We start from the raw sequence: 13,020 nt of genomic DNA on the forward strand, positions 1-13,020 counted from the left end.
AATGGAGCATCAACAACATATGTGTACTAGTTAGAACTGATCATTGATATGCATCACAGAAATATACCAAAAAATTGAGTACATATTACAAGGAGAAACAAACATGACTGACCAAATTTGGCAACTTATAAACTAAATGTTTTTCTCTGCAATACCTATTGCTCATCTTTCTTATATTCCTCAACTTGTTATGGCATCTTATTACCATTTGTCGGTATGTCCGGTGTCTTTCACTCCTTGGTGCAATGTGCATCTGTGCCATGCTGGCTACACTTGCTATATCCAACACTTTTCAGAAAATCACGTATCTCTTTGGAGCTACTATTACTTGCCTTGAGTAATCTCTCATCTTCCTCATAGATTAGATAAGGAGCTTCTGCTGGTTTCCTTGAAAGTAACTTCTTTGCACCCTTTAAAACGTGGTATTCCCAACCTTGAACGTCGATCTTGATAAGAAGAACAGGTTGAGAAGGTGGTATTAGTTTGTCAAGAGGTATGGATTTCACTTGGACTGCTATTTCTTTGTTTGACTTGAATGCAAGTCTTGCTCCCACCTCCGAAACCGCGCTATTGTCAAGCCGTCCAACCAACTGTATCAACAACAATGGAATCCACATTTAGCAAGATGGGTCGTGGTACGGTATAACCAAGTTAAACATTCAAGTTTCAGTTAAGCAGATTAGGCCTATACATAAAAGTTACATCTTTGTATAGTTCTTGGACACTTATCAAATACGAAAATCATTCCACATTGCAACTTTTCGCCGGCTGTATCAACATAATCTGTTTCTCAATAGCAGCAATAAGAATAAACAGAAACCACAAAGCTCTGTTCTCACAAAACTATAGAAATGTGATACCTTATGAAATGTAATGTCCCCTGTTCTGTCAGAAACAGCAGCTTGAAACACAGTAACCAAAGCAGCAACTCTATTGAACCAAATGCCATCACAAATCCTCTGTAAATTCTCAAAAACAGGCTCAAAGGCAAGAACTTTAAACCCCATAACCGCAGCAGCAAAGCTAGCCATACCAACATTAGCTCCAACATCAACAACAATCCCATTTTTACCACTAGCTCTCATATTCTCCAAAACCTCCTGAATCGTGGCGGAGATATCTGGTTTCCTAAAGGGCTTTCCTTTAAGCAGCCTGACAATGTTCTTGTGTGGTTTCTCCGGGAGATTACCGAGATCAGCGAGAGAGTAAACAAAAGGGTACTTGAGATTCTCGACGACGTTTGCGATTATTGGTTTTGACTGGGGACATTTGAAGCAATCAAAGGGAGGGATTGGAAATGGTGAATCGATTGAGAGATTGGGATTAGAGTATTGGAGAGAGGAGTTCGAGAAGAAGAAGAAGAGAGAAGAGAGGAAGATAATGGAGAGGACAAGAAGTGAGATTAGTGTCTTTGGTGATAAAAGCTTCTGGTTCTTGTCTCTTCTCCAGGCGTTCGCCATGGAAATGGATCCAGATGTGTTGCTCAGAGTCTGAGTTCAAATGGGTAGCTTTTGAAATTGCAGATCTGAGGAAACAACAAGGAGAGATCTAGGGTGGGAAAAGCTGGATTCGTATCGATTTGTTAAAGAAAAACAAAAACAAGAGCCGAGGTTTTCAATTTCAGTGAAGACATGAGATTTACACAAGGAGAGTCCCGTAGAGAGACACAATGGCACGTGTGTTTATAAATTAAGGGATGATTACTAAAATAACCCAAATTAAGTATTTATTTACTTACAAGAGTGTCTCACAAAATGTAAAGGTTAATTGAATTTTTTTTTTTGTCAACATCTTTTAATTGAAAATTCAAAAGAACCATTCCCGAGGAATGTTGTTTACATATGTGATGTGATGCGGTTCGGTGCAAACTTTTCCCGCCAAATTATCCGCTTTTACATTTGCACTTCGAGGGATTAAAGATAAAGAGATGCTTGAAAATTCCTCCTTGTCTCTTTGTAAATCTTCTAAATACACTGAGAAGACCGGCCATTCGGTTGGAGAAGACACCATCTTCACCAGGTCTGAACAGTCTGTATAAAAAGCTACTTCTTGATTGTCGGCTCCAATCATACACTTCATCGCCCAGAGAAGAGCTTCCACTTCTGTATGTAGTGGAGAAAGACTTCTTCGGATGTTGGCAGCTCCCATAGTTGGCGTCTCTCCATTTGATGATGTGCAGAACCACCCTGTTCCTGAAAATTTATCAGTCTCTTTCCATGATCCATCCACGAAACACCGATATCCGGAATAGAGATTATCATGGAAAAATTCTCTCACTCGAGCTCGAGATTCACTGTTTAAAGAACCATGATTTGTAAAGGTTAATTGGAGAGATCGTGGGATCCATTGGATAGCATGGGAAAAAATGTGTAAGGATAAAGAAGAAGGAGGTTTAGGCTTTCATTCCCTAGACATTTTTAATGATGCCATGTTGGCTAAACAATATTGGCGTTTAATCCAATATCCGAACTCTTTAGTAGTTCGGGTGCTACAAAGTAGATATTTCAGGAATATTCATCCTTTACAGGCAAAAAAACCAAACTCTCCATCATTTGGATGGAAGAGTATTTTTTCTACTAAACGATTAGTTGAAGTGGGAGCTAGATGGTCACTAGGATCGGGTTTCAATCTATCGGTATGGCGAGATCCTTGGATTCCTGATGTTAACCCACGGCCCGCAAATGGAAGAGGAAAAACATTACTTCCAAGTTTGATGGTTAACCATTTAATTAATCCGGTTACTAAAGAATGGCACCTTCCTATTTTACAAGAATTTTTGGATCCAGTGGATATTCAGTTTATTAGGGGATTGGCTATTAGCAAAGTTTATAAGCCAGATAGACTTATCTGGCATCATACAAGATCCGGAAGATATACAGTAAAATCAGGCTATCGGGTTGCTAGAGAGATGACAGAAACGATCGAATGGGGCCCGGATTATAAGAATTTACAAGCACAAGCTTGGAAAGTCAAAGCCCCTCCAAAACTAAAACATTTCTTATGGCAAATTGCTACGGGATCTCTAGCAGTTACTTCAAAATTAGCACATCGAGGGATCCAATGTGACTTTCTCTATAAAAGGTGTGAGATGGCAAAGGAAACAATAAATCATGCTTTATTTGAGTGCACTCATTCTCAGAAAATATGGGAATTATCCGATATACCTACGGCAATAGGTAGTTTTCCTCTAACCTCGGAATTCTCAAATCTAGATTATCTTTTTTGGAGGTTACCATCTAATCTAGATGGGGGAGAGAAAACTTTCAGTTATGCTTGGATTTTGTGGTTCATCTGGAAAGATAAGAATAAAAAGGTTTTCAAGGGATTACAATCTGAACCCAGAGATATTTTAAATCATGCTTTGAGTGAAAAATTAATGTGGGAAGAAGCTCAGTTGGATCCGATCGAAACTAGTTCTACTACGGAAACTTTGGAACGACCGGTTCAATCTATAAGATGTCGGATTGATGGTTCTTGGAAAAATTCAGATCCAACAATGGGTATAGGATGGTGGTGTTTTCAAGGAAATGATCAAACGATACTGCTCGGTGCAAAGTGCCTTCGGAGGTGTCCCTCCCCTCTTCACTCGGAGATGGAAGCTTTAATTTGGGCTATGAAGAATATCCTTTCAAGAGGGATCGATTGTCAGGTGTTTGAATCAGACTGCTCGGAGTTAGTCTCGATGATACACTCACCGGATGAATGGCCTGCTTTCTCCAATCTTCTAGACGAGTTTGGTTTTCTCCATCTCTCTTTCCCTTTCTTCTCGCTTTCTCTTATTTCTCGTTTATGTAATGTTCAAGCGGACTGCTTAGCCCGTTCTTCTAGACTTTTATTTTCTGAAGTTACTTTTGTAAACTCTACTCCTCCTAATTGGGCAACCAATCAAGGAATTATTTATTAATTAATGTGTGGTTGACAAAAATAAAAAAAGGTTAATTGAATTATTTTTATGTTTAATATATCTTTTGTTGGTTTTGTAAGAAAAAAATATATTACAAAAATACCATTAAAATTTAATAAGAGTGTCTCACAATATCACCGTGAACTTTTGGTCGAGTTTGAAATGTCTGCGGCTCCAATTGTAACAAATTTGTTTTGGACGACATACTTATTTGTACACAACAAGTTTCGTTATTTGGTCCACAGATTTATTTGCATACGGTTATAACAGATTTATATTGGGGACAGTTATTAAAATAGATCAAAAATCATATTCTTTCTGTTTCAATTTATTTGTAGTTTAATGTATTTGTACTCATTTTTGGTAGACCGTTTCTCCACCGTTGGTACATTGATAGATGTAAGGAAGAGCAAAATTAATTTGCAGATTGGTGACATTGTTTAGGAGTTTAACATGGAGAGAGTGCTGTCTAAACCCACCATTAAGAGTCAGACATTATGGATGAGCTAGCTGATGAGCTCTTTGAGGAGTTGAACACAGAGGATCCTCTTCAGATTGCCTTGATTAAAGAAGAGAATGAGTTTGGATACCTTGGAGAAATGACTACTGAGTTTGCTAGAATGTTGTATTCTGGTTCACTAATGACTAAAGTGGTGGCAGTTGCTGAGCTTGGGGATTCTGAGGTAGAGAAAGATGTGGTTGTTTCTACACCAGAGGACTGCGATGTTTGGAGCAAGCTGAAAGCTTTAAAAGTGGAACTCAAACCACTTCTTGTCAGACTAAGGTATGCGTTTCTTGGTACTAACTCTACCTACCCTGTAATAGTTCATGATGAGCTGAATAATGTGGAGAGTGCCTGTTGGTGTCGGATCCCGAACTCTATGTTCGAATCCACCCGTAGATTTCCACATAGGCCAAAAGTCAATGGGGCGGTGAGAATCGGTCCAGACAAGCGTTGACATGGTTTACCCAGCTCGAGTCCAAGTCGATCAATTATTTTAACGAACTGTTAGTTGTCTTCCTCAAGCAGTACTCGATCCCAATTTACAAGAGCACATCCGAAGTGGATCTGTGGAACATGACCCAAGGTCCCAATGACACGCTCTGAAAGCATATAACCAAGTTTAAGGAGATATTGGCAAAGCTTCTAGCGGTTTCGCCAGCTTTGGCCTTATCAGCTCTAAAGAAAGAATAATGGCATTAGTCAAGATTACAAGAAGAGATCATTGTTCACAAACCAATTACCATTCAAGACGAATTGTTTCGAGCAAACAATTGGATGGAAGTAGAAGACGAAAGGATTAGTTTCGCGAAGAAAAACAAATCGACCAAGCCAAATGTTGTTGTCCCTTCCAAGAACCCCAAGCCCATGGATAAAGAATTTAAGCGTTTCGGGGTCAATTCGTTTAACAACAGTGTGGAAAGACCGTCTCTGATAAAAGAAAGATCTGAGCAGTCGTCCCCAACGGCATAGACTTGTGATGAGAAAGCATACTAAGATATCCATAGGGTAAACGGGCATGCATCCAAGGATTGCAGCGTGCTGAAAAGACACCTAGCCGAGCTGTGGGAAAGCGGAGATCTTGCAAACTTTGACATTAAGGAGTTTGCAAAAGCTTATCACTTGGAAAAGGCTGAAGCATAAGGGTTATCACCAACATGGAAAAGGCTTAAAACTTCAAATCATGAAGCTCTTGCCGGTTCTAAGGGAAGGATCAAAGTAATTGATTCAATTACCGCTATCAAGAAGCATAGGCGGAATATTTTGGTAAAAGTCAGTACTAGTGACGAGCCCGAGTTTCCCAAAGCAATCATAACAATCAAAGTAGAAGATACACACCACCTCGCAAAACCCCATGACGATGCTTTGGTTATTACTTTGGATGTGGCAAACTTTGAAGTCTCAAGTATCTTCATCTATACAGAGAGTTCGGTGGATCTGATCTTCTTGAGCACTTTGAAAAGAATGGGAATTATCCGAGCCAATGTAGTCGGACCACGCGCTCTATTGGTAGCTTTCACCAACGACACCGCAATGTCTTTAGGAACAATCAAATTACCAATCCTAGTAGAAGGTATGTAGAAGATCGTAGAGTTCACCATCTTTGATAAACCAGCAGCTTACAACATCATCTTCGGGACACCGTGGACTACCTACCATAAATGCGTTAAGTTTCCAACTCCGAACGGCGTTAAAACTATTCGAGGAGATCATGAAGCTTCGAGTACCTGTTATTTAACGAGTCATCGGATGAAGCTATAATATAATTTAGCGAACCCCGCAAAGAAAGGAGTGATCCCAAGATTTCTGAGCGGGCATTTAGTCGATGATGTCATACTCAAGGTAGCCGTACAAGCTCAGTCTACCCGATTGCGCCCGTCATGTTCTTCTTCGGTTGCAGAAACAAAGACACAAACTTTCTATACCGCGATTTCTGGGAGTCTCACGCAAGAGAAGGAGGCATGCTTTCTGAAGGAAAAGGCGGTGGCTTTTACGTAGCGTTTTCTAGAGACCAACTGAAGAAGACGTGCAACATAAGATCCGCGAAATGAGCAAGAAAGTTTGGGATTTACTCTGTGATGGAGCCGCTGTTTACGTGGCGGGCTTGTCCACAAAACTGCCTTCTGATGTGATGTCGGCTTTGGAAGACATTGTGTCGGAGACAGAAGGATCAGCTTCACGGTTGCTCAAGGCTTTAGAGAAGGCAGGGAGGTACAATGTTGAAGCTTGGTCTTAACTCTAACTTCCCTCATATGTAATCTTTAATCCATATATGAAGCTAAGAAGCTTTGGTTATTGTTGTCACATTAATTTTTATTTTATTTTGATAATTCATAAAATGAAAATAACTAAATCTGGAAATGATTTGTCGAATATTAAGTTAATATATAATTTTAGCTTTGAAATACATATTTTTTGTTGGTTTGTTTGTTTGTCGTTTAGATTTTAAATATCATAAACTAAATAAAATGTGATTCTACTTAAATCGTAAAACGGTTATCTTAGTATTTTTATCAGATTTTATCATCAGTGAAAAAACTCAACTAGCTTAAATTTATAAAGTTTAAGTTGTTAGTTGCGTTTTACTTTTGTATGGAAAGTACATGATATTGACCTATTTGTTTATACGAAAATATTAAATAATTTTAAAAGTATTGAACGAAGAAAGAATTGCCATAAAAAAAAGGAGCAATCGAGCATGCGTGAGTAGCAAGTAATCACAAATCTAAGACAACTACCAGGAAAAATTTATATTATAGAAGTTTGAGATATCATTCTTTTAAGATAGCATAAATCTAAGACAACTACCAGGAAAAAGACTTCAAATTTGTGATTACTCGGAAAAAAAAAATCTGCGAACACATATTATAGAATTTGCAAGGATATTGTTTTGGAAGGGGAAAAATGTCATTTAATCTCCCAACTTTCAAATTGTGGCCATTTAATACATCAACTTCATATGTCACCATTTAAAACATGAACTAAATGTTGACTAACGTTTAAGACATAGAAATTCGTTGACCAGGCTAATATAGACATGTCTATATTAGCCTTTTTGATGACAAAAAAGGCTAATATAGACATGTCGTTATTAATCGTTAACGGAATCTCTAACCCCCGTTATCACCCCTAACGACTCTGTTAATCAACTTTCAAATTGTGGTCATTTTAAACATCAACTTCATATGTGGCCATTTAAAACATGAACTAGACGTTGACTAATATTTGAAACATGAAAATTCGTTGACCAGGCCAAAATAGACATGACGTCATCAGTCGTTAAAAAAACCTATAACATCTGTTATCACCCGTTAACTACTCTGTTAGTATGTCCAAAACGACTTCGTTTTGAAGATAATCGAGAGAGAAGCACGATTTTTCCCAAATGAAAACACTTAATCCCCAAATCTATTTCTACAACAGCTTAAACAAAATAAACAGTTCTATTTCAGAAAAGCTACATTTAGTCCTATGATGGGTCTACAAGTTTGCTTCCATGATTCCTTTTAAGATTTAAAACAAATATATAAACGAAAAAACCTTTGTTTGCTTCCAATTACTGGCTCTACGATTTTCTCTATATCAAACTATGTCCTAGGATTCTGCTTTAAAACAATTTTGTCTTGATTTTCTGTCGATTATTTTCAAAACGACGTCGTTTTGGGTAGACTAACAGATTCGATAATGGGTAATAACAAGTGTTATAGGTTCTGTTAATGACTGATTAAGACATGTCTATTTTGGCCTGATCAACGAATCTCATGTCTCAAATTGTTAGTCAACGTTTAGTTCATGTTTTGAATGGCCACATATGAAGTTGATGTTTAAAATGGCCACAATTTGAAAGTTGACTAACAGAGTCGTTAGAGGTGATAACGGGCGTTAGAGGTTCTGTTAACGACTGTTAATGGCATGTCTATTTTGGTCTGGTCAACGAATTTATATGTCTCAAATGTTAGTCAACGTTTAGTTCATGTTTAAAATGGTCATATATGAAGTTGATGTATTAAATGGCTACAATTTGAAAGTTGGGGGATTAAATGACATTTTTCCCGTTTTGGAAGGTTCTAAAAATCTGCGAAACTCAAAAAATAAGACCTACAAATCCAAGATTACATTAAAAACAAAAAAATGAAAATACGGCAAATTCGTGAGGTGAGTGATCTTAAAGTCTTTACCACGAGAAAATAGATCAGACATATGAGGCCCGACTCTCTCCAACTTTGTCAAATATCTTCGGGACTAGTTCTGTCTGGAGAGCCTACATGTTTTCATTGCAAAGGCCATCAAATGATTTTCCAAGAGTTAACGTTTTACTTAATAATTTTTGAAGAAGGGTTAAATATAAATGAAAGACTAAGGTGAGCATATATAATGCTCAAATAAACGGTCATAAAGCTAGAAAGTAGGAAACAGTTCGCAAGAAGTAAATAAAAATAGAGTTGTTTGACATTTATTGGTGATCCATGGCTAAAATAGGAAAGTCTTGGTGCTCTTGAGTCTTGGCAACCTTGACAAGTAATAATATCGTTTTGGGACGTACAAACTCTATATGAAGTTTCAGGTTGCGCAAAAACTGATCAGAATAGAGCCGTTGTGATTTGATCTCCTTCGGCTCCGGAAAAGGTGCACCAAGGCTTGCTTGAGTGTGAACCTTTTTGAGTAGTGTAGGGGATCTCCAGATTTCCATATATGGCTCTGGGACGCACAAAAAGAAGGAAATGATAGGTTTTCTCATTTGGTACAAGCTGGTCTGATACAAAAAGTACTTCAGGCAGTTCGTTAGACAATCCATCAAAAAGTTTATCAAGCAATCCATCAGCAAGTGCATCAACTGCCATTCTAAAATCCGATGCTATCATAGCCATTAATTTTACAGATGTCACTGATCAATTAAATTTAGCATGTATTAAGTATTTTTTTTCTTGCCCAAAAAAATCATTTAGCATGGATACTAACTAATAAACAATAACTATTAAAGTTCAAAATAGCAATATAAGTTATTAACGTTAATTTAGTCATAGTTATACTTATGTTTTATTCTAAGAATTTTATGCATGTAGTCATAAGTGAAAACAAATTTTTTTTGGAAAAATGGCTTATAGAAATTAATTTTCCACTACTTGATGAGAATGTTATTATAGTTTTATTTTTGTTTTATTTATTAATTTGAAGTCATTTAAAATTAGTTTGACATGAATTAAAATTAACTTAAGAAGTTATGTCATATAGAAAAACTATATTTTAAATAGTGTTTGTTTTACAAACTTTTTTTATGGATTTTTATTTTTCAGTTTAATTATGTTTTGTTTTTTGTTAAATTTTTAAATATTAACTAAGATATAGATTTGATATGATATGCATATTATTTTGATATAAAACTTTTGGCACTTATCCATTAAGATGAAGTGTATAGAATCAAAATCTAGTTTATTATGATGAAATATATAGTTAACTTGCATTGCAAAATGGAATGCCTAAAATTAAAATTTGGTTTTATAAAAAATACTTAATTAAATATAGAAAAGTTTGTGGATTACTATCTAGAATTCAAATATTATCAATAAGATAGAGTGTGTAGACTTTAAATTCTGTTTATTATGATGAAATATAGAATTAAATTACATAACAAAATAGAATGTGTAATACTGAACTTTGGTTTAAAACTTAATTATTAAATTAAATATTAAAAAAACTTTAGATTATACTTAGAATTCAAATATTATCGATAAAAATTTACATTTAGTTCTTACATCTGCCTGTTTAGGCGGGCCTTATCTAGTTTATTAATAAAATACAAGCTTTACTTAGTCTTTCTACCATTAATATTTTAGGTCTGGCAAGTCTTCTATTGGAGTTAAAATCTGCCAGTAGAATCTAATTCCTCCATTCTTGGTTCCAAGTGGTTCTTCCATGAAAACAAAACGCATAGTGAGTACACAAAAAGTTAGATATTGTTATTTAAAGATGTAAAAATAGTTCTGCAGCATACTCATCAAGCTCGAGAAAATCCATAAGTTTCTGAAGATTTTCATCAGAAGCAAGCCTTAGCTGATCGCATATCAATGGAGACGTGACAACATCTGTATTACGCACTTTATTGTAGAGTTACCAAGATAAGGTAATTATTGCTGAGCTATTAATAAAGCTCTTTATTCAGCGTTGTATTCACTAGTTTTTGTTTAATTGAGAGCAACCATTGTTAAAATGAAGATCAAGAGAGGGCAAAGAAAAATTTGTAGAATCTAAAAGTATAATGGGAAGGACAAAGTTGCTTTTTGATGACAAATGCATTGACTGGTATGAAAAAAGAGAAGCATAATGAATTTGTGAGTCAATTCAAGAGAGTTACATGTTTTTTTTCAAACATATTTAAAGATTCTCATTGATTCATCTTCATGTATATAGACAAGTGCATTGAAGATATTGGTAAAGGAACATTTGTTTAAGCAGTGACGATAATGGTACAAACAACGTAGTAGATACAATATGCTGAAAGAGAAGAGACATAATATATTTTGGCCAGATTGCGCTGCTCACACAATTGATTTGATGTTTGAGCGAGTTTCGAAGGTATTTTTTCACAAAGGTGACGGTCATTTTATTTGAATAACACATGACTTTTATTAACTTTATAAAATCATGAACTCTAAATTTATAAAGATTTTAGATTACTTTTTACAAATATGTAAATTGATAACACCAAACTTTAATAGAGTTTTCAAAAATCTTAAATAAATAACAATACAATCTTAATAAATTTTAAATAATTGTAACTCCACCTAAATGCTCAAATCAATAACACCCTCTTAGTATGTATTATAATTGTATAGATATGTTGAATTTTATATTCATAGTTCATGACTTAGTCTTCAAGAGTTTTAATCAACACAATATTCTTCTTTGTTGGTCTAACCAAAATTTTAGTTGGTTACTTTTTCACTTAGTTTGTGGTGAAAAAGTCAGAACACAACTTTATTCTCCTTATTTTGTCGTTGATCTCTTGCTTCCTTTTCTTTTCATTTGATCCAACTCTAAACAACCAAAAAATCTAAACTTTATGTGGACTTAACTCAAGTCAAATATCTTTCTTTATTTTTGCCATTAAGGTAACAAAACTAACTCTTCTTTGAATATCTTCTTCTTTTTGATGATTTACGATCTATGCACTCCATCTTCTTCTTCTCATTAATTTTAACTTTTTCTTTTGCAATGATTTAGGAATATGTTCTTTAATTCTTAACACTCCACGTAAAAATTCTTTTTCACATAACATATAATTCTTAATATGAGAGATAATCAATCAAACCTTAGACATATAACTAAATATAGTATATTAATTATATAACTTGGTTTCTATGAAGATAAGAAATAATCCTCTCATATACCAAGGCAAACCATGCTTCAAAACCGAACTTAAATTGTTGCAAGCGAGCACAAAACTCAAAAAACTCTCCATTAGATTACAATTCATTTTTTTTGTCTTTCAAAGTGAAGCAGACACTATAGCTGATTAGCGAAGAGCAAAGCTTTGTTCAAAAAGGCAACCACCAGCGACAAGACTATCAAACTCTACCATGATATGTGGCATGGCTTGACTGTATGTGAGTCTGAAGCTAACGTTAATATTGTGTTTGTCAACATCATACCACAAATGTACGATTTTCTCAATTAGTAAAAGCTAAATAACGTAATCCCAAACAAAATTCATCGATGTAATAATAAAAATTTATGTTTGTAATCTGGGACAAGTTATGGTTAAATTTTTCCTAGAGACATTAAATATGTTGTACTTAAAATTGTTAATGAAACTAGAAGAATTCCTCTTTAAAAAAATAAGAGGAAAATTCACTTTGAAATTTATTATAACTAGATGTAATTTTATTGAAATCAATTGTTTTGAGGGTGGGTATAATATCCGAACCCGAGCACCAGATCCGAATCCGAACCCGAAATCTAAAATATCCAAACGGGCTCTAGACTCCCAAATCTGAAAATCAAAAACCGAATCAGATCTGAATCTGAACATACCCACAATTTAAATACATAGTAAATATTTATATTTGTAAGAACCTAAGTGTTGAAAATATCGAATATTTTGGGGTATTTAATCTAATTTTGAGTAAATTTGGGTAAAAAATGTTCAAAGTTATTAGATATTTTGCGTATTTTTCAAGTAGTTTTGATAGATTTAGTTATAAAAATTTAATATTTGAAAACGTCGAGTAATCCGAATCCGAATCCGAACCCAAAATATCCGATCCGAACCCGATCCGAATCCAAAATTTAAAAATATTCGAACGGGTCCTATACCTCTAAACCCAGAAATCCGAAATATCTGACCCAAACCCGAACGCCCACCTCTACGTTTGACTATCAAAAGAACCTCTCTAACGTTAAATTTTAATTAGTTTTATATCCCTTTTTTCTTAAAACATTTTTTTGACGAGCTCTTCAACTTGCAAATTTTTTTTTTTCTTTATTGAGATATGCAAATTATATTAGATAATTTTGCCATTTTCACAGTTTAGAGACTTTTAACCATAGAATTTCAACTAAATTTTTTATAGTGAATTTGATCAAAGATAAATAAGTTTTGGAAGATCTAATAATC

General features: G+C 34.9%; 2 protein-coding genes across 2 annotated transcripts; one reads left to right on the forward strand and one right to left on the reverse strand.

Annotated features, from left to right (window-relative positions):
• Positions 1 to 24: 24 nt before the first annotated feature.
• LOC9316883 lies at positions 25 to 1,667 on the reverse strand. Its single transcript, XM_002880770.2, has 2 exons — positions 861 to 1,667; positions 25 to 590 (listed from the first exon to the last, which is right to left on the reverse strand). The coding sequence occupies exons 1-2, from the start codon at positions 1,458 to 1,460 to the stop codon at positions 231 to 233; spliced, it is 960 nt and encodes a 319-aa protein (XP_002880816.1). The 5' UTR covers positions 1,461 to 1,667; the 3' UTR covers positions 25 to 230.
• A 4,329-nt stretch (positions 1,668 to 5,996) lies between these two features.
• On the forward strand, positions 5,997 to 6,724 carry LOC9316884 (NADPH-dependent diflavin oxidoreductase 1). The gene has a single exon (XM_021029396.1). It carries the CDS (start codon positions 6,454 to 6,456, stop codon positions 6,640 to 6,642), a length of 189 nt encoding a protein of 62 aa, XP_020885055.1. The 5' UTR covers positions 5,997 to 6,453; the 3' UTR covers positions 6,643 to 6,724.
• Positions 6,725 to 13,020: the final 6,296 nt, after the last annotated feature.

This window comes from Arabidopsis lyrata, assembly GCF_000004255.2.
Source record: "Arabidopsis lyrata subsp. lyrata unplaced genomic scaffold ARALYscaffold_4, whole genome shotgun sequence".
Taxonomy (NCBI): Eukaryota; Viridiplantae; Streptophyta; class Magnoliopsida; order Brassicales; family Brassicaceae; genus Arabidopsis; species Arabidopsis lyrata.

Bases quoted from the DNA above. Each gene is read 5' to 3' on its own strand.
- LOC9316883 (XM_002880770.2), bottom strand. From the start codon at position 1,460: ATGGCGAACGCCTGGAGAAGAGACAAGAACCAGAAGCTTTTATCACCA. The intron at 591-860 runs GTATCACATTTC...TTGTTGATACAG, and splicing joins GGGACATTACATTTCATAAG to TTGGTTGGACGGCTTGACAA.
- LOC9316884 (XM_021029396.1), top strand. From the start codon at position 6,454: ATGAGCAAGAAAGTTTGGGATTTACTCTGTGATGGAGCCGCTGTTTAC.